The sequence below is a fragment of the Abrus precatorius genome, unplaced genomic scaffold, assembly GCF_003935025.1.
Source record: "Abrus precatorius isolate BTA unplaced genomic scaffold, Abrus_2018 Scaffold11, whole genome shotgun sequence".
Taxonomy (NCBI): domain Eukaryota; kingdom Viridiplantae; phylum Streptophyta; class Magnoliopsida; order Fabales; family Fabaceae; genus Abrus; species Abrus precatorius.
The window spans coordinates 23,434,120-23,452,330 of NW_020874303.1; the positions used below are offsets into that span (position 1 = coordinate 23,434,120).

The window sequence follows — 18,211 nt, forward strand, 5'->3', positions numbered from 1 at the left end:
AAGGTTTAACTCTACTACTCTTTGGCCACACACTTTGGCCAAATTGTCATTTCTCATTAACACTTCTCAGTTGTTCATTTCTTCATCTATCTTGAATTGAATGCGATCATTGCAAACATGAAAAGTAACACCAGAATCTAACTACCACTTATGAAATCTTTCATGTGTTGCCATGTTTAGTTCTATAATCATACCAATGTGCATGCATTGAACTCTCTCGGTAATCATAGCAACCAAGTCTCTTTCTTCCACAAGATTGGCCTTAGAACTTAATGCTTCTTTTGAGTTATTACCCTTTTTTAGAAGTCGGCAATCCTTAATATAATGCCCTTTCTTGTGGCAATAGTAACATTCTCTTTGTCTCTTTTTATCTTGTTTGGCATCCATAAAGAATTTCTTTTTCTTGCTTTGTTGGCATTTACTTCTCCAACATGGCTCACTTTTAAACTTTGAGAAAGATACACAACATCAAGTTTTTGAGTTTCCTCTTCTGTACTTAAATGCCTTAGTAATCTTTTAATAAAGATGTAAGAATTTCTTCCTATAATCATTTCAAGATGAAGACATTTTTGAATTAATTGCTCCAATTTGTAATGATTCAGGAACTGTTGCTTGTAGATTACGAAGTCTATTTACAAAAATTTGTAACTCATGAACTTGATCCATGATAGGCACATTATCAACCATATTAAATTCAAAGTACTTTAACATGATAAATTTATCTGTACCCTATCGTTCATTATTGTATTTCTTTTTTAAAAGACTTCTAAATCTCTAATGGCGATTGAATTGACATGTAGAGATCATAAAATCTATCTAACAAGGTGTTGAGAATGTGTCATCAGCATGTAAAAGTATCCTCATCATGTTTTTTCTTTAATTTGACAATCATTTCTTTTTCTTATTCAGTTGCATCTTTAGCAGTATTAGAAATTTGTGTAGTATTTGGATCAAACATATAAGAAAGATTTAGTACTAAAAGAAGAAACATCATCTTGTCCTTCCATCAGTTGAAGTTTGTCTCATCGAATCGATCTAGTTTAACAAACTCTTGATTCATGACCTTGAAAGTAGTATTCTGATTTTGAGTCATCTTCAATATAATATCTCTCTAAAATTATTAAAAAATTTGGTGTAGAAGAAAATGAACAAGAATATAAAATATTAGTTTCAGGACATAAAATCAATCACTATCTTTAGAAAGATATTCGCCTCTATACGAAGTTGCTATAAGTTAATAACGATACTCCCCAAGATACAATGAAACATTTAAATTTTTTGTCTAGCAATAACAAAAAAAAAAATTTCTCTTGAATTTTGAAATTTAAATATAAATAAAAAATTACATCTTTTCACTTGAAAGTTATGTCTTTAAAATCAAAAGATATCATTAAAAGTCACATCTTTTATATAAAAATATATACTTTTAAAACTAAAAGATACTTTACGATATTGTATATAAATCAATATACTTGTTTTTTGTTAATAATTATTTTATCTTTTTTAATTATTTAAATCATCAACTTTTAAACTTATAAATATATTTTAATGGACGGATGAAAAGTAGCAGCATATATTATTGTAAGCTAGAAGAAGTCTTGCACAATAAGTAAAACGAAGATATGGGGTAAATGAAATCAGAGAAGCCGTGTATATGCATGGATTTTTAGCATTGGTGTGTTAGCTACTTTTGTGATCGATCTTTTGAGATTATTATCACGTATTGACTTGTTCCTTGCTGTCCAAGCTTATTTACCTTTTCATAATTTAATAATAAGGAATACGTGTTTTATCCTTGGCAGTGAAACAATTTAATTTTATAACATTAATTTAATTTAAAAGTAAATTTAAAGTGAAATACTTAATATATTTTTTCATTTCAACACGAATTATAACATGAATAACTTTTTATTAAAATTTATTAAAATAAATCAACCTAAATCAAATTTATAATATAAATTATCGTATAAAAAATACATTATTTTCAAGCTCACTCATAATTGAACATGTTTACATTATTGCTCCAAAAATTCAACTTATATGTACTTATAGAATCTAAATGAGCATAATTATCAAACATTGAGTCGTTATTTATTTAAATAAATGAATTCAATTCATTATATAATTTATTATGTTTAAGTATACTTTTCTTTTGGGTAAACCTAACGCTCTGATTTTTTTAGTTTTATTTTATAATTTTTTATTTTATTTTGATAAACGTCAATTAAATAGGTTATTTTTGTTAATTATGTTTAGTTTTATTAATTAATTTTTAATTACCATTGATTAGCGTTTCAAAGTTAAAAGAATAAAATAAAATATTGATAAAAGGAAAGAAAGTAGGAGGTGGGTAGGACGATGGTGCAGCTGCTGAAGCTGGATAAAAGGAAAGAAACGGAAATGAAATGAGATTTTGAAAAATAAAAAAAGAAGAAAATGTTGAAGTGGGAGTGAACAAAATATGGATGTAGTAACCTTCGGAATCATAGTGGGCATTATCATCCTTTTCTTAGTAATTGTTTGCTACATCACCATCGAAGGCACCTGCAAGTCACGCTCCTAACACACTCAATTCATGGCATTGCTCTTACTCCCTTTCATTCTTCTGTCCTGTTTGGATCTGGGAATACCTCATCCCGATCAGGGTCACTCCCATTCTGTCTTCTGTGCATCCAACGCTCATCATCATCATCATGAACCCCATCACCATCACCACTGTGGTGGAGATGACCATGTCCATGATGCGCCCAAGCTTCCAGAAGAGATAGCGGAGGAGGAGGATATGAAACTGTATGGGTTTGGGGTACCCCATCACCATGACCATGACCATGATCACCTTGTTAGGGCTACAGAACTATCGGGCTTAGGTATTTTTATCATGTTTCTCTCATCACTTTTTCACCGTTCGATTTATTTGTTTTTTGTGCTGCAAAATAACCTCTCTGTAGAACCTCTAAGGCTTTGTTTGGGAGTTTGCTGGGAGCGGGTTTGATAGGTAAAGGAGGAGAAGGGAAAAGAGGAAGGGGTTTTTGTCAAAAACCCCCAGATTGGAAGAACTTAAAAATATAAGATTAGGACGGTTTATAAAGATAAATATCACGTAAGCCTTTCCGAAAATCAACTCCAATTGAAGCCTAAGGGGTTTTATGGTCTTAGCAGAATCTATTCGTGGATTGTGATCATTGTAGGTTTGAAATTAAAATGTCCTGTAACCAGTGCTCTTTCTTATGTGATTCCACTAATGGGATTTTTGGGTTTTCACAATTGTACTAGGTAGATAAGAGGAAATGTAGATAAGTCACCTAATTAATTTCTTTGAGCGTGGGTATTTCCCTATCAACCTCTCGATTTTTCTATTAAATAATGTTATATGGTATGAGCCGAGTTGCTAATCAAATACAAAATATGGAGACAATTCCTGTGTTGAGGATTAAAGGACTGAGTTTGAGTAGACCTAAGCTTGTGCATATTTCTGTCCATTAAAAGCAGTCTCTTTTAAGTAGACCTTTCAATTTAGCAAAAGGAAAAACTTTCCATTCGTGATTACATTTGGAAACTATTACTTTTTTATATTAAGATTACGATTAGGTTTTAAATATTTTATTCTTTTCTTAAAAGAAATTTCTAGTAGAATGCAAGTTCCCTTAAAGCACTCGTATATTTTTGGATAAAATAATGGCATAAGATGTGTGCTGATAATGCCATTCTTGCTTGCTGGAATCTTGAATCTATGGATTTTTTTCAGATTTGACATTTATATAGTTTATTTAATTTTATATTAGGTCTCTGGTTGAATGCATTGGGCTGTTCATTTCTGGTAAGCATGGCTTCTCTAGTTTGCCTGATTATTCTGCCTGTAATTTTTGGTAAGTATTTTATTTTGTACAATATAAATTGTTCATTTCTCAATTTGAAAGGCCTCTACTGTATTCAAAACTGAATAATCTGGGTTATTTGCTGTTTTCAGTACAAGGGAAACCTTCAAAGGCTGTTGTTGATTCATTGGCTTTATTTGGGGTCAGGTTTCATCTATCTACTTTCTTGAGTTTCACTACGTTGAATTCTCGTTTGATTGTTTTTGTTTCACTGTGTTTATCATCAAAATTACTGCTATTATCTCATCTGTTATTTTCATTAAGTTATATGGCTATTGCTACGTGTGAATTGAGTTTGAAAAATGTGAAGCAATCCAATAGTTACTTACTGTTGAGGGTCTAGTTTGTGAATTTGATAGAAACTGGATTAAAGATAAGAAAGAAAATGGTAGACATAATGTATATGCTTACTTCTGCTACTGAAATGATGATATCAGTATCAAGAACATGGATGAGCAAAGAAGATGATGACAAAAATGATGGAAAGAAATACAGATAGCTGCTAAGTATTCAAGAGGCCTTGATCTCTCCAGTTCTCTCTACACATTTCTGTGTTGCTTTTATTCTCTCTCTCTCTGTCCCTCTGCCCCTCTGTCCTCGCCTTTTATTGTCCCACTTTAGATCCTCACCTTGTGCATCCCATGCCATATGTGAAGGTGGTTATTTCCTTTCCCATTGCTTCCATTACTCACATGAGCTTCTAATCCTCTGCTTTCTGTTCCTTTCTCACACCTGTGGCACTTTTGTAGATGGTTTTCAAGTAGATCTTTTTCTGCATTACTTTGCGGTAAATATGATACTTAGTAATCCAGCACCACAAAATGCCTGGTTCTGTGGTGATCAATGGCATGCATCTTTTATGCTCAATTAATTTCTTCTTAATATTGTCTCCTCTTTTTTTTTAGGAGAATTTGTAAAAACATGAGCTCTGGTGCTTCAAAACCAGCTCCTAATGTAATTATTGTCATACATATAATTTATATGATGATAAAATGTTCTGCAAATATCAATTTTGAAAGAATATTCTATTTGATGATAAATAAACAAATAGGACCCTAATTATTATTATGGTTGTATAATTGATAGTTCTTTAATTGGAAACAAACATAAAATTGCAATATGCTCAAGAATTGTCATTGCCTGGGGGTTGCCCTGTTTGACAGTGTTCAATGTATGCTATAATATGCTGAAAACATATGTACAGAAATATTGCAATTTTTAAGGATAAAATTTTGCAGCTCTATTTTGAAGGATATATTATCTTCTTACTTTTGATATGGGGCTCAGGTTTTGGCTATAGTGGAGTCCTTGTTAGACATGCTAAAAGACCAACAAGCCTTGCTTGTCTGGATGTGACTTTCTTATCTGTCCAGGGCTTTTTAGTTTTAAACTTATCTTAAGATGATATCTTGTTTTCCGCTCTTGTGCCACTTTACTTTTTTCAAAAAAATATATCTTATTTCTTTTCTATCCATTAAAAAAGATAATTTGTAGAAGTTATGTCACAATTCTCAAAAGCTTTAGTAAGCTGTGACCTCATTGCATGCATCCAAACCAAGTTTGTTCTATTACAGATCTGATCATCCTGCAGTATTCACCATGTCATTTGCATTCCAATTTTCACTTACTACATACATACTTATTTACTTACCTATGTAGCATGTTTTTCATTTATGTTTACTGCATTTCTTTTGTTCAGTGTTGATGACATTTCTTCTTAGATGCTATTCTTTTTGGATGCATGAAATGTGGTTGCTTTGGTGCACATTTGTGTATGTTTGAAAATTAGAAAAACATATTTGCTGGTGTGTCAATTTTTAAGTTTATGTTGTTTAAATTCTTGAATAGAATTAAGTGAAAATCAGTATCTAGCCCTTCCTTCTTTCTGGTTATCTAGGCTATTACTCTTATTTTATTGTTATGGCATTTTATACTTATGGTTTGGAAACTTGTGAGTGCCGGGCTGCTGGCATGATGCAAACTAGGAAAAATTACTAAATTACAAGTTTTTGTCTATAGCTTAGTTAAATATCTTCTTTTATTTCTGGTTCACTTTTTTTTTTTTTTCCAATTTCATTCTCATTGATCATGTCTTATGCAGGCAGGAGCTATGTTGGGGGATGCTTTTCTTCACCAATTACCACATGCTTTTGGTATGAAATGCATCAGAACCTGTCTTCAGTATGGTTGATGCCTTTGCTGAATTTTGTATCAGTGTGCAGTTAAATTCTTATAATTGCTATTTGCTAGTTTTACATTATTTGATATTGTTGGAGGAAGTTTTGTCTCCATTTCTCTTTCTCTGCTCTTCTTTCCTCTTTCTTATAAACCATGCATGTGTCTCTTTGCCTTTTCTTTTACTGGTATCAAGCTTAGAGTATTAATGGTTGTGTTAGTTTGATCTCTATTGCATTGAAAATGTAAAACATTTAATCAACTGTGTGTTAGGAGACAAAGACTAAAAGTGCAGTACTGGTTATATATATATAGTACTCTATAATCCCCTAATTTTTTTGGTATTTTAACTTTTGAAAGTAGCTGAATGATTGGAAGTTGGAAGAGTTTTGAACTACAGTCCCTTCTTGTGTTACTTGATTCTTTTCTTTTTTTTTCAAATGAAAGACTCCAGAATTTTGGATATTGATGCTTATGGTGTGTTTTCTTGTAACTCCTATTTTCTCTTTGTTAATCATTTTCTTAATCTGGAAAAATTTTCTTGACCAACTAAATTGGAAATCTACAATTCACTATGGTCAACTCTTTTGTCTAGAGAGCTATGCCTTATAGGATTATGAATGAAACATGGATTGGAGAGTTCCCTACTGCTCTTTATACTGATATTTGTGTGTTGTCTAGATGAAGTTCAAAAACAGTGAGCAGCTTACTTTTACAATGTCAGGCTGCTGCTTTCCTTTCAAAAGTTTTTTTCATGTGTTTATTCATTTACTTTTTTGAGTTAAAAGTTGTTTTTGATGAAAATTAGGTGCTCACTTCAATTTAGAGCAACTTCTCGTGCTCCACTTTATATCTTCGGGTAGAAAAGGGATTAAGGATTTGGGGTATTGGATGCTGTTTACTTTAGAGCATAATTTGTTGTGCTCTTTACTTTACAAGCAAGTTTCCATTTCTAATTTGCAGAGACTGCACAAGCTAGCTGTATTCTTGATTGAGTTGATTCTATCCATTTTCTTGTTTTTCTACCTTTTTCTTTGTTACAGTACAGAGCATATCTTATTATTTCCCTAATTTTGCTGTCCCTTTTTTCCTTTTTTCTTTCTAATAATGTTTCTTTTTCTAAAAACATGGTAGGTGGTGAACACTCCCATTCTCATGGTAACCATGGAGACCATGACCATGATGCTAATTCTGGACATGGTCATTCGCATTCTTTAGCTGATCTTTCTACAGGAATATCCATCCTTGGTTAGTAGTAACATGCTCAAAGTTTCTTTCTGATTATTTTGATCATTCACCAGCAAGGATATTTTAAATTATTGGCTTCCTTTACTTCCTCTGATTAATTGCATGGCATAAGTTTGTCTTTTTTTTTTTTAGATAATTAAGATTTTAGCATGAATGAAAGGAAGCTTATTTTAGTCTTTTTTTTGTTATGGTAGGATAGAATAATATTTCTTTCTTGAAGAGTGAACAGTAATGGTCATCTTTCAGTATGTGGAAAACATCCATCTCTGATATCCATTCTTTTAGCATTTTGTATTTATAACTCTGCTAAATAAATTACCAAAAAGTGAAAAAAAGTCAGACTGCTTGTTATATTTTAGAATCATGCTACTTTTAATCTTTAAGGAAAAATAGTTCCGAATTTCATCTTTGTTGGTTTCCAAAATGGTTTTTATACAAGTCTTTCCCCTGGATGCAATTTCCCTTATCTCTGGAGAATTTTTTTCGGAAGTGCTTCTTGGTTTGCTTGTTTCTGTTTGTCCCCTGTCCTCTGGTTTGGTCTTTAACTCCTTTGAAGTCTTTATTAAGGCTCCCAAATTTTCATCTATTCTCCTAATTCTTAACAATTACAGTTTTCTTCTCATAGATGATCCCTTAGACTTTCAGATGAAAAATATATACAAGATTTAATCCAGATGTTAAGATCATCCTTTCTATACAATACTATCTAGAAAGCAACTTTCATAAAAGTGAGACAAGGAAGGGGGTGGGAGAAATTTGAGGTTGAATTTCTTTTGTCGTTTATTTGCTTAATGTAATGCTTGTAGTTATGAATGATCTCCTTAACTTTATTAGTCTATATTATTTTCTCTCAATTTTATTAACCTCTAAATTTCTCTAGACATTTTTAGTCTTCAGAAAATAGGCAGACTTAGAACCACTAATTTTTACAATGTTTTGTGGTTCTGGTAGCTGGAATTGTACTCTTTCTTCTTGTGGAGAAGGTAGTGAGGTATGTTGAAGAAAACTCAGGAGGAGCTAATTCATGGACACATGGACATCACCACCATAACCACCAAAAAAAGAAAAAATTGAAAGATGATAACAAGTCTACTATCCACTTGCCATCAGATAAGGCATCACATGACTCTTCAAAGGGAGATAATTCAGCTCAATCTGAATCCTCACTTAGAAAGGTAAGATGAGTATGTCACTACATTTGACAGGTTGGAATGCACCACTAATTTGGTTTGAACTGTTGTTGAGGTCACACATATATGCAGGGTTGGGGAGAATGCCAGCCTGGCTCACTTAAAGCCTTTCAAAAAGTGGGTTGGATCAATCTATTTTGGAAAATGGGTTAGGAATACTAGCTTGTCCCTCCCTATAAGGAAAGATGCATGACGTAATAACTAACTCTTGCTACCGCCTTCTCTCTCTGCCAGCTCATCACTCATTTCTTCCTTTCTCCTATTTCTCCTCCTATAAACCCTCCAGATTGTGGGCCTCTTATATGGTTGCTGGATCATAATTCCTTCTTGACTATTTTAGGCCGCAACAGTTGGTTACAAGGGCTATATAATGCCACATTAGACATAACCATTGTTTCATCCTATTTGTTGTTCAGTATAGAGGCAAAGCATGAACAGCTTATGTTTGTAATGTGGTTTAGTTTGAATGGAATGCTGGAGGCAATGAAAAAAAATTATCTGACATATGATATACTTGAATCACAGAGAGTTGGAAGCAATGCATCCAAAGGTGATAATCTGGATGCTAGTGCTGTAGATGGCTCCACAGATAACATCAAATCCTTGAATGTTAAGGAACCAGTTAGATCACCAACAAGCCTTGTATTTGGTTATCTCAATCTTTTCTCTGATGGAGTTGTAAGTTATATTGACCTTTCATTAGTAATAGCAAAGCCAAGATTTCAATGTATGTATTTATGCAAAATGAATTAATATTGCAGCATAATTTCACCGATGGAATGGCATTAGGAAGTGCATTCATGCTTTATGGATCTGTTGGTGGCTGGTCTAGAACTCTGTTTTTGCTGGCACATGAGCTCCCTCAAGAGGTCCAAATTCATCCTTGTTCCACCACATGTTCAGTATTATGCCTTTCTGCAGAATATTTTCAACCCCTTTTCAGGCGTAGCTTGGATTGTAACAGACAATTTCCTGAATGCCTTAAAAATTTGTTTGTTTAATATGATGACGTGCAGCCAATGTGTATCTTTGTGTCCCTAAATTTTTATATGGTTGTATGTTATTTATTTTTCTTATTGCTTAATGATTTTATCTAACTTCATAAGGTGGTTTGATTTTTTTATTACTTTATTTTAATAAGAGAAATTTGGCAATTACCTTATTTTAATCCCTAAATTATTTTTCTTATTATGACTTGCAAATTTTTTCGTGTCAGAATGGCCAAAAAGCATGATTCATCTAAGGCCACTGAATTGAATGCTCAATGTATGTAATTTTATTTAGTACTAAAAAAAATCACAAACATTGTTATACAGACTTCATCCAGTGACCTCTTTGCACACGTCTTCATAAATGTACATTCTAGGTTTATGAATGATTTGAATTAGTTGATATAATCCTAGTCACTACTCTCTGGTTACTTTTATGAAATACATGTCTGAAATTATCTTTCATTGTTTTAAAATAGTTATTAATTTGTATTACTTTTTGTCTGTGTCAGACTTGACAGGTCATGGATTGTTTATGCGATGCATTATTTGTCATGTGAACTTGAAAGTAGCATACCTATTTTATTCCACTAGATTGTGGAACTCTACATACATCACCTATATGACCTCCCTTATTTTTAGCTTCAAGAGTTCTGTTTAGAAATTAATATATAAAAATGAGATGTTCTATAAAATATATTTATGCTTTAATTTTTTACTTTTGTTTAAATAAATGAGCATAGATAATTACTTTTTTTTTATCCTGTGAGTGGTTGAATTTCTACAATGCTTTGACGGACCACTACTCCCTACATGAAGAATCAATTTTTTCACAGACTAAGTATGCTTTATGTTTGCTGTTGCAAATCTAATCAATCTGCATGAGAACTGCAAGATCTTAAAGTATCTCACTTTAATAACACATTCAGGGAAATATAAGTTGGACATTAGGTAGTATCATCCCCTAATTGGGGAGGCAAAACTGCTGCAAGTGACCACATCACTGCCATTTTGGGTTTCTTGCTTTGTTTTCATTTAAAATGCTTTAAGCTTAGTATTTTGTTCTTTAGATTTGATTTTATTTATTGTCATCATGTACATGGCATCAGTATTATCTGTATTTTTCAGATCTTACTTTTGTTTCATTAAAAGTTTTATGCTATTTGTTTATATCACGTACAGGTTGGTGATTTTGGCATTTTGATAAGATCTGGTTTCAGCATACCAAAGGCTTTGTTCTTCAACTTTCTATCAGCACTTGTGGCACTTGCAGGCACCGCATTGGTGAGGGTTGACTTCATTTAATAGAGTCAATTGTTTGGTGGATCCACAAACTTTGCATACGCACAGCCTTTAAACAAGAATAAAAATGTGAATATTGCCATTAATGTGTGTACAAATTTGTTGTAGTTAGGACACATTATGGATTAAATAGTGTACAGAATGGGGGAGTGGAAGAGTATAATTAAGTAAATGAGCACAGGAGTAATAGAAGGGCAATCGACTTACATATTTCTAGAAGAGCAAGAGTTGTATTTATTTTTTCGTACTAAATTAAAATGAGGTAAAGATGAAAGAGATTCATGATGCCTTAGATTTGTGTGTTGTAACGAATTGTCTAAACTTCTATGCAATTTGTTACTCTAAGGAATTAACCGATTGAGTTAGGACTTGGATTATTGTATCACATCTACGTACATTTTGATACCTCCCTTTTCCTTTTCTTGATTTCCTTCCTTTTCTGTCCAAGAATGAACATGGAATGAAATAGAAAATTACTGTTTTTGGTGTAGGCTCTGCTATGGGGGAAGGATCCTGGACAGTCATCTTTGATTGAAGTGAGGAATGTTTCATAATGATTTTTATTTTATTTTTTAGATTAAGTTTATTGATTTCAACGATGACTTGTTTCTTCTTCCGTTTTAACAGGGGTTTACAGCAGGTGGATTTATATACATCGCAATTGCAGGAGTACTTGCAGAAATGAATAGCAGTGGAAATACAACATTAAGAAGTACAATTGTCCAAATAATATCACTGACATTGGGCATGGCTGTTGCCCTTGGTATTTCCCTTGTAGAATGAATGAAATATGTTCTTTTTAGGACTTGCATATCTTGATTCGTGATGTGCCAATTATTTCACCACAATTATGCAACATGTCTAAAAATGTTCTTTTTATTTGCTTTTTACAAAATTGTGAACCCAAAAACTTTTAGGAGAGGAGAACTGAAGAGAAAATGATAGATCACACAGAATGGTCAGGCTTAAACTTAGTGATGATTCCTTTCACCCTTACACATTGAACTTTGTACAGTAAATTTTTGTTTTTTACTGTCGTTATTGTTAACCTAACAAAAGCCGATTGTCTTTGTCAAACTAAGTATCTTGTAACATTTTTATCTCTTTTGAGCTGTATAGCTGTCAATGCTTTGCCCTTTCTCATACACGTAAGATCAAAACAGTAATCGTGTCTGATTGATGTTGTACGCTTTTTCTTCCTTTGTCGTTTTGTTTTTTGTTTTTGCTATCTTTGTAATTATTTTTCTTATTCTATTACAATGAAAAATGAGCACGCCTGCAGAGTATGAAAATATCTGGATTTGATAATAAAAAAAAATGAGAGATACATATTTTTTACGACCATATATGATGAGTAGTTGGGGTTCTTGCAGCACCAATGTTTCTCGTCTTGCTCTATTGAAGCTTACTGGGCTTATAATCAAAATGCATCCCTCATTACATGCAATGTTGTGATGGGATTTATTTCTTTGTTAAGACTCAAACTTGTCCAACTGCTGAAGCACTTGATAGATAGTGATGTTCTGGGCTGGCAGGGGAGGGAGAGGTGGCATTCTCATCAATGGAGTCATCACAAGGTCTCCTCCATGTGTGAGGGTGTGATGCCGCTTTCGTACTCCTCGAGCAGGAGGCTCTGTGTCCATGGTTGCTGCTCTTTCTCCACCCACCATGGCCCCAGTTGTCTCTACCCTCTTCCTTAGGCTTTCTGCAAACTTCTTTTCATGCATCCTATCGTCCTGCAAAAGTAACATACCGGATCAGTTTCTTCCCTTAACTTCAGAGTAACTTCAAAATGCATTGAATTTATTCTCATAATACGTTTTCTGAGGGCCTTTGGAACAATCCCGACCATCGTTTTCGTGAAATCAAAGATGAAGAGGGAAATACTATGGCACTTGTCTTTCTCTTTTCCCAGACAGTAATAATTAGTTGCCAAACATTCATTGGTACTGATTTTCAAATCTATTAAAAAAAATAATTATAAATTATCCTATAATATTTTCTGTGAATACTTTTAATTCCTCACGTGAAAAATATTAAATGTTTTCTAAAATTTTTTAGATATTCAATGCATGTTTTTCATTTAATACATGATTTTAAAAAAAGACATTAAAAGAGAATATAGCATTACTCTAGTTAGAATCAATCTCAACAAATGTTTGACAATTAAAAAGAACATGCATAAAAGAAAACTGATTAATTTATTATCTTATAATACTTTCTTATTAGTCCTAATATTACATATGCTCTTTCTTATTTGCTTATTTCTTTATAATAACATAAATTTATCAAAAATAAAAAATGCCTTATTTATGTTATTTTTTTTAATGACCTCATTATATTTTTCTTTTATTTATGACAAGTGTATAAAGTATTTAAGAATTAGATATGTAATAATTGATGTTGTGTTAGACTATTAACAAAACAACAAATAAGAATAAAAAAATCTTTTAAATAACACAAAAGAAACAGCAATAGTACCTTATAACGAAAGTAATAAATAAAAAAATAAATGCATATGTATTAAATATATATAAGAAAGGACATTATGAGATGTTTGATAGAAAATGATACGATATAAAAATTAGATAAGAATATAATAGAAATTTATTTTGTAATTAATACATACTAAAATAATAAATTAGATATATTATCATATTATGCTAGCATATTCTATTTACTTTTAACATAGACCTGCTCGCAGAGTAAAACGATAAGATCAATTCTACAAAATAGATTTATTGTATTATGTTAGCTAAATAAATACTGAAAATAAGATCAAATAAAAAAATTATTTTATTTTATTTTTTATTACTTCTATGTCTAGTGAGGATATATAAGAAGTTGATGTAAGGAGATTATAATTGTTTAATAAAGAGTTACCTTTTCTTACGGTTAGAAAAAGAAAAAAAAATGTTTGACACTTTTTGTTGTTTAGTTGGATAGAGGAAGAGATAGATACAACAGAAAAAAATAAAAATTATAATAAATGATATGATAAAAATAAATAAATGTAAGAAAAAATGAGTAAAAATACAACGGTTATCACAGACAACTAGATGAGAAATTATGACAGTATGCCAGAATCTATTTTTCTATGTTTCAAAGCAAACAATCTGCATGTTACTGAGGTTCATTTCCGATATATTTGTCTTTCCTTTCAAAAGCTTCCTTCTGTTTCTGAGTGATTTTCTAAGCTGTACAGTACCCTAAGAAGTCTACCACCACATCCGTATGCTGTAATTCAGAGCTAGAAAGAGAAGCTGTGAAGGGTGACCCCTATCCCAATTTGTGCATGCATATTTAGATATATACAAGAATTTTGCTCGCCAGAAATATTGTTTAATATTTCAAATTCGTCATAAATATTATATTGTATATATGTAAAGTACATCACCTAAATTTTAGAAGTAGGCCCCTTGACTAGCAAGAGACAGAGACAATTATGCGAATGCAACTACAAGACAAATGCAGAACTAAGAAAACCACATATACCATTGCACAAAGCAAACATGATAAAGTAAAAAAAAAAAAAGAAGCAAAGCTGTACTGGTTTTTCTTACCATGCAAAACCCTGTTAACCATGCCATCATTGGATAACTAAATGACTAAACTACAAAATAGCATAGCGCATGTGCTTACATTGATAACGGAAGATTCTGGCATTGGGCATTTCACGGGACGATCTTCATCTGGTGGCTCCATAGGGTGTTCAACTGGGCAGAAATCTGTGTTCTTATCAACCCCTTGAAGATGATGCACTTCCATGATGACACTGTTTTGTTGTGTTGCACTGCTCTCATCTAACAAGGAAAACTCGCTCTCCTTTTCATCCTAAAATGTGCAAAAATTGTTGTTAAGAAATGTTTCAAGTGTCACAAGAATAGAAGAAAAGTAAAAGAGCCAAAATTCTTCTCTTTTAAGATATTCTTCAATTACCCATTATGCCGATGAATAATTTGGAGAGAGAGAGACAGGAAAACAAAGGTTAAGACTTAAGAGCACTTACAAAATGATCCCCGCATGAAAATCCCATGAACATATGAGCTCATGCCAGAAGCTGAGAAAATGTTGGTTTGTCTGTCTGTTGTGTGTGTTTGTGTCTGTGAGAGAGAGAGAGAGCGAAAGAGAGAGGAAAAGATATCAAAAGAGAAAGACAGCATAAAAAGGAGGAGTAAAGAGAGAGAGAGAGAGAGAAGGTGACAATGTGGGATCACCTTACACAGTTGAAGACGAAGAAAGATTCCCATTGGGATTTTGCTACTGCTTTTAAAATTTTTACCTTTTGCTTTCTCTTATTTAATTTTAATTTTAATTTTTACATGGGTCCTTGTCTCTTGGCGAATCAGAGGCATGCCTTTTTTTTCTCTGCTTTGGTGCTTTTTAAGAAGTGTGGCAGTGTAGTTTGGTTGAAAATGTTAGCGACCTCTCTCTCTCTCTCTCTCTCTCTCTCTCTCTAACACACACAAACACTTTCTGCTTTTCTTGGATTTTGCAGGAGAAGGAAATAACCAACAGATTTTGTGCTTGCTGCTATGTTACACCCCTTCGCAAAGAGGAAAAACAAAGCATAGAAAATGAGGTGTGGAGAAAGAGAAAGCGAGTGCCGAAAGCAAAAATATCGCGTCATTGCCATTACTTTAGTCTCCACACTTTTGAAGTAGCCGTTCGTTTATTTCGATGTAGCGCATTCCTAAAGTAGAAGAGGACAGTGACAATCGTACGTAGAATAATGCAATAGTTTTCAGTTTCAATATCAAAGCTACGTTTTATAAATGTAAAATATACATGCCCAATAACACTTACATTAAGATGGTATAAATAAGATGTAGTTAAGATCATTTTGTTATGTACCAGAATACTAGCTTCTAGTTCTTCTGGTTCTATACGATGCAATCGTAATAAACCTAATACTAACCGAGAGTATATATAAGCATGTAATAATTATATATTCTTTAAAATATACTAAAAAATGTAACTTTGTTAATATACACTAACTAAAAATAAGTTGATGTATATTAATTAATATTTATGATTATTAACATATATTTACTTATTTTTTAGAATTATATTAATAAGTTAAACTTTTTAAAAATATATCGAAAATGTAACTTTTAAAGTATTATTGTTAAAAAATAAGTAGGTGTAGGTTAAGGATGCATGTGTGTGAGAGTGACTGATAGTCTATGATATATAGGGCTTCATATTATCCTAAAATAATTAAGATGCTTCTGTTGTCATCCTACTAACTAGTACATAGCTGTGAGAAACAACGTCGCATATTTCTCACGTTGTCTTACAGTTTTCAACGATTAAGGGAAGTTCATGATTACAGAACCTTGTTATTGATATTTTAAAAATAACTTTTAGATGTCTCTAAAAATCTACAATACAAATTTATATATAATATAGTTATTAACTGTTATAATTTTTAATAACAAAATATTATTTTAAATGTATATGCATAATTATACACAAGTTAAAGTTTGTTAAAAACTTGACGTTAATTCATGAGATAAGAACTGGAAACATCAAAATCGAGAAAAGTTACCTGTAGTAGCTTTGTTAAGCCGCAGGTTGGGGCTTTTTAACATAAAGTGTAAAATGATAACATCATCCTTAGCAAGCAAAAATCATCGTGAAATTTCTTTTAAATTCCAGCCAAAATTATCTATAACTCGTTGGTCACAAGAATTTTATTGTAGAATGTAAATGAGAAGTTTTTATATCGACTTAATATATCCAAGTGCATTAAATTAAAATTTGATGCATTATTAATACATAGAAAAAAGGTAAATACTTTCTCTTATACTTAGAACAATCATTACCATTAATTTTATATTAATAAATAGTAGTGTTAGTAATTTAGTTAAAAAGATGTTCTAATTTTTAAAATTAAAAAAATTACACCTGTTAATTTAAAGAAGATACAAAATCACTTTAAAAATAGCATTTGTGTAATAAGTAATGATAGTGTATCAATACTTATTAACTTGTAACATCACACGATAATAAATTCTTGAAGGTGGATGGAAGTATCAAGAGTAAAGTTGCCAAAAATGTAATAAATAATAAACAATATACGAGAGACATTATTTTTAAAGGGACAATATTATGTAAAGAATAAAAAAAAACTAGTCTTTAAAATTTTAAAAACCTAGACTAACATCAATGATATTTTACAAAGTTAAAAATAAATAAATCTTAGACACCTAAATATATAACTCATAAAACCTCAATGACTAACTTAAAAGTTTATTCATTAAGTAAATAAGGGAATTCCTGCAAGTTTTTTGTTTTGGTCCATAATTCGTACAAGTTATTCAATATCATATATTTTGTTGGTGTTGGAGACTAGGCCCAAAAGGCAAAAGTAAAGGGACAAAAACCTATCAGGTGTGAGCAAAAAAACAGAGCATGTGGGAACAGAGGCGCCCCACTCACTCACTGATGTATGAACAAGCAAAAGTGGCTGCAAAGATGGGGTGCCATTGGGTACAAAAGGAGGGACCATGTTTGGGTGACATAAAGACCAATATCAGATTATCAGATTCAACAACGACTCTTCCAAAGCCCATTTAAAGATTCCATAAAAATACACCCAAAAACTCATGATCCCAAACACGCCCTATTCCTATTTTCATTAAATAATAACCCTTCATAACCCCAAGAAGTGAAATGGCTACTTTGTGGGGTTTGAGGCTTGAGAATGTATAGCCCTAGGGACCACACTATCCCTCACATAATTCCTAGACCAAATAAAATCATAAAATTCAAAAATATAAATTTTGATCGCCTAATTTGACAAAGTTGGAGATAGGAAAAGTTTTTTCAATCTTTCTACAATAGATGCTCCCCTTTCTAAAATCAAGACAGCAGCTATGTACGGTTTTAGTTTTTTAAATGAAAAATAGAAACTTTCACATTTTAACTCGTTATTGTGAGAGGAAGGACTATGTCCTCTCATATTATATTTTAGTGGAAGAATCTTGGCATCTTATAGGTACCCTCAAAACAGAAAATTTTCCATTGGAATATCCTTTCCCACATGATTTTATTAACTGAATATTCCACCTTTAGGTTTGAATCATCACAGAACAAAGCATCTTATAGCCATATTTTCCCACAGGAGAGAATCAGTAAACCTCGCTAAGGTTGCATGTCGAAATTCGTTCTTGGGAAAACTTGTAGTTTTCACTGAATTTGGCATAGACAATAATTGATTTGGTTGATGTCAAAGGTCTTGCTAATGAGAAGAAACCAGATTTTGGCAACCACTAAGGTTTGAAGCCATGCTATGTTATCCATATTGTATTTAACTTGCAAATGCTAGCAGTTCACTCCCATTAATTTTTCCCCTCTCCACTAGTTCCTTTATAGCCTACAGGCATTTCACAGGTCTGTAACATTGCTGACCCTTCCACAGACGATA

The 18,211-nt window shown here is 32.1% G+C and overlaps 2 protein-coding genes across 3 annotated transcripts; one reads left to right on the forward strand and one right to left on the reverse strand.

The window, feature by feature from the left end:
• Window positions 1–2,355: 2,355 nt before the first annotated feature.
• Window positions 2,356–12,064, forward strand: LOC113855132 (IAA-alanine resistance protein 1). Of its 2 annotated transcripts, XM_027486628.1 has the most exons (11): window positions 2,356–2,867; window positions 3,783–3,866; window positions 3,968–4,017; window positions 5,977–6,028; window positions 7,185–7,298; window positions 8,250–8,473; window positions 9,014–9,166; window positions 9,250–9,357; window positions 10,660–10,761; window positions 11,271–11,315; window positions 11,407–12,064. In XM_027486628.1, the coding sequence occupies exons 1-11, from the start codon at window positions 2,576–2,578 to the stop codon at window positions 11,560–11,562; spliced, it is 1,380 nt and encodes a 459-aa protein (XP_027342429.1). In that variant the 5' UTR covers window positions 2,356–2,575; the 3' UTR covers window positions 11,563–12,064. The 2 variants fall into 2 exon arrangements, with proteins under 2 accessions (XP_027342429.1, XP_027342430.1); XM_027486629.1 differs by lacking the exon at window positions 3,968–4,017 and having other exon boundaries at window positions 2,427–2,867; window positions 3,783–3,817; window positions 11,407–11,944.
• A 96-nt stretch (window positions 12,065–12,160) lies between these two features.
• Window positions 12,161–14,901, reverse strand: LOC113856578. Its single transcript, XM_027488449.1, has 3 exons — window positions 14,789–14,901; window positions 14,422–14,613; window positions 12,161–12,515 (listed from the first exon to the last, which is right to left on the reverse strand). Exons 1-3 carry the CDS (start codon window positions 14,819–14,821, stop codon window positions 12,252–12,254), a joined length of 489 nt encoding a protein of 162 aa, XP_027344250.1. The 5' UTR covers window positions 14,822–14,901; the 3' UTR covers window positions 12,161–12,251.
• Window positions 14,902–18,211: the final 3,310 nt, after the last annotated feature.

Bases quoted from the DNA above. Each gene is read 5' to 3' on its own strand.
- LOC113855132 (XM_027486628.1), top strand. From the start codon at position 2,576: ATGGCATTGCTCTTACTCCCTTTCATTCTTCTGTCCTGTTTGGATCTG. The intron at 3,867-3,967 runs GTAAGTATTTTA...TGCTGTTTTCAG, and splicing joins TATTCTGCCTGTAATTTTTG to TACAAGGGAAACCTTCAAAG. The intron at 9,167-9,249 runs GTAAGTTATATT...TTAATATTGCAG, and splicing joins ATCTTTTCTCTGATGGAGTT to CATAATTTCACCGATGGAAT.
- LOC113856578 (XM_027488449.1), bottom strand. From the start codon at position 14,821: ATGTTCATGGGATTTTCATGCGGGGATCATTTT. The intron at 14,614-14,788 runs GTAAGTGCTCTT...TGCACATTTTAG, and splicing joins TTTCATGCGGGGATCATTTT to GATGAAAAGGAGAGCGAGTT. The intron at 12,516-14,421 runs GTAAGCACATGC...TTACTTTTGCAG, and splicing joins CAGAATCTTCCGTTATCAAT to GACGATAGGATGCATGAAAA.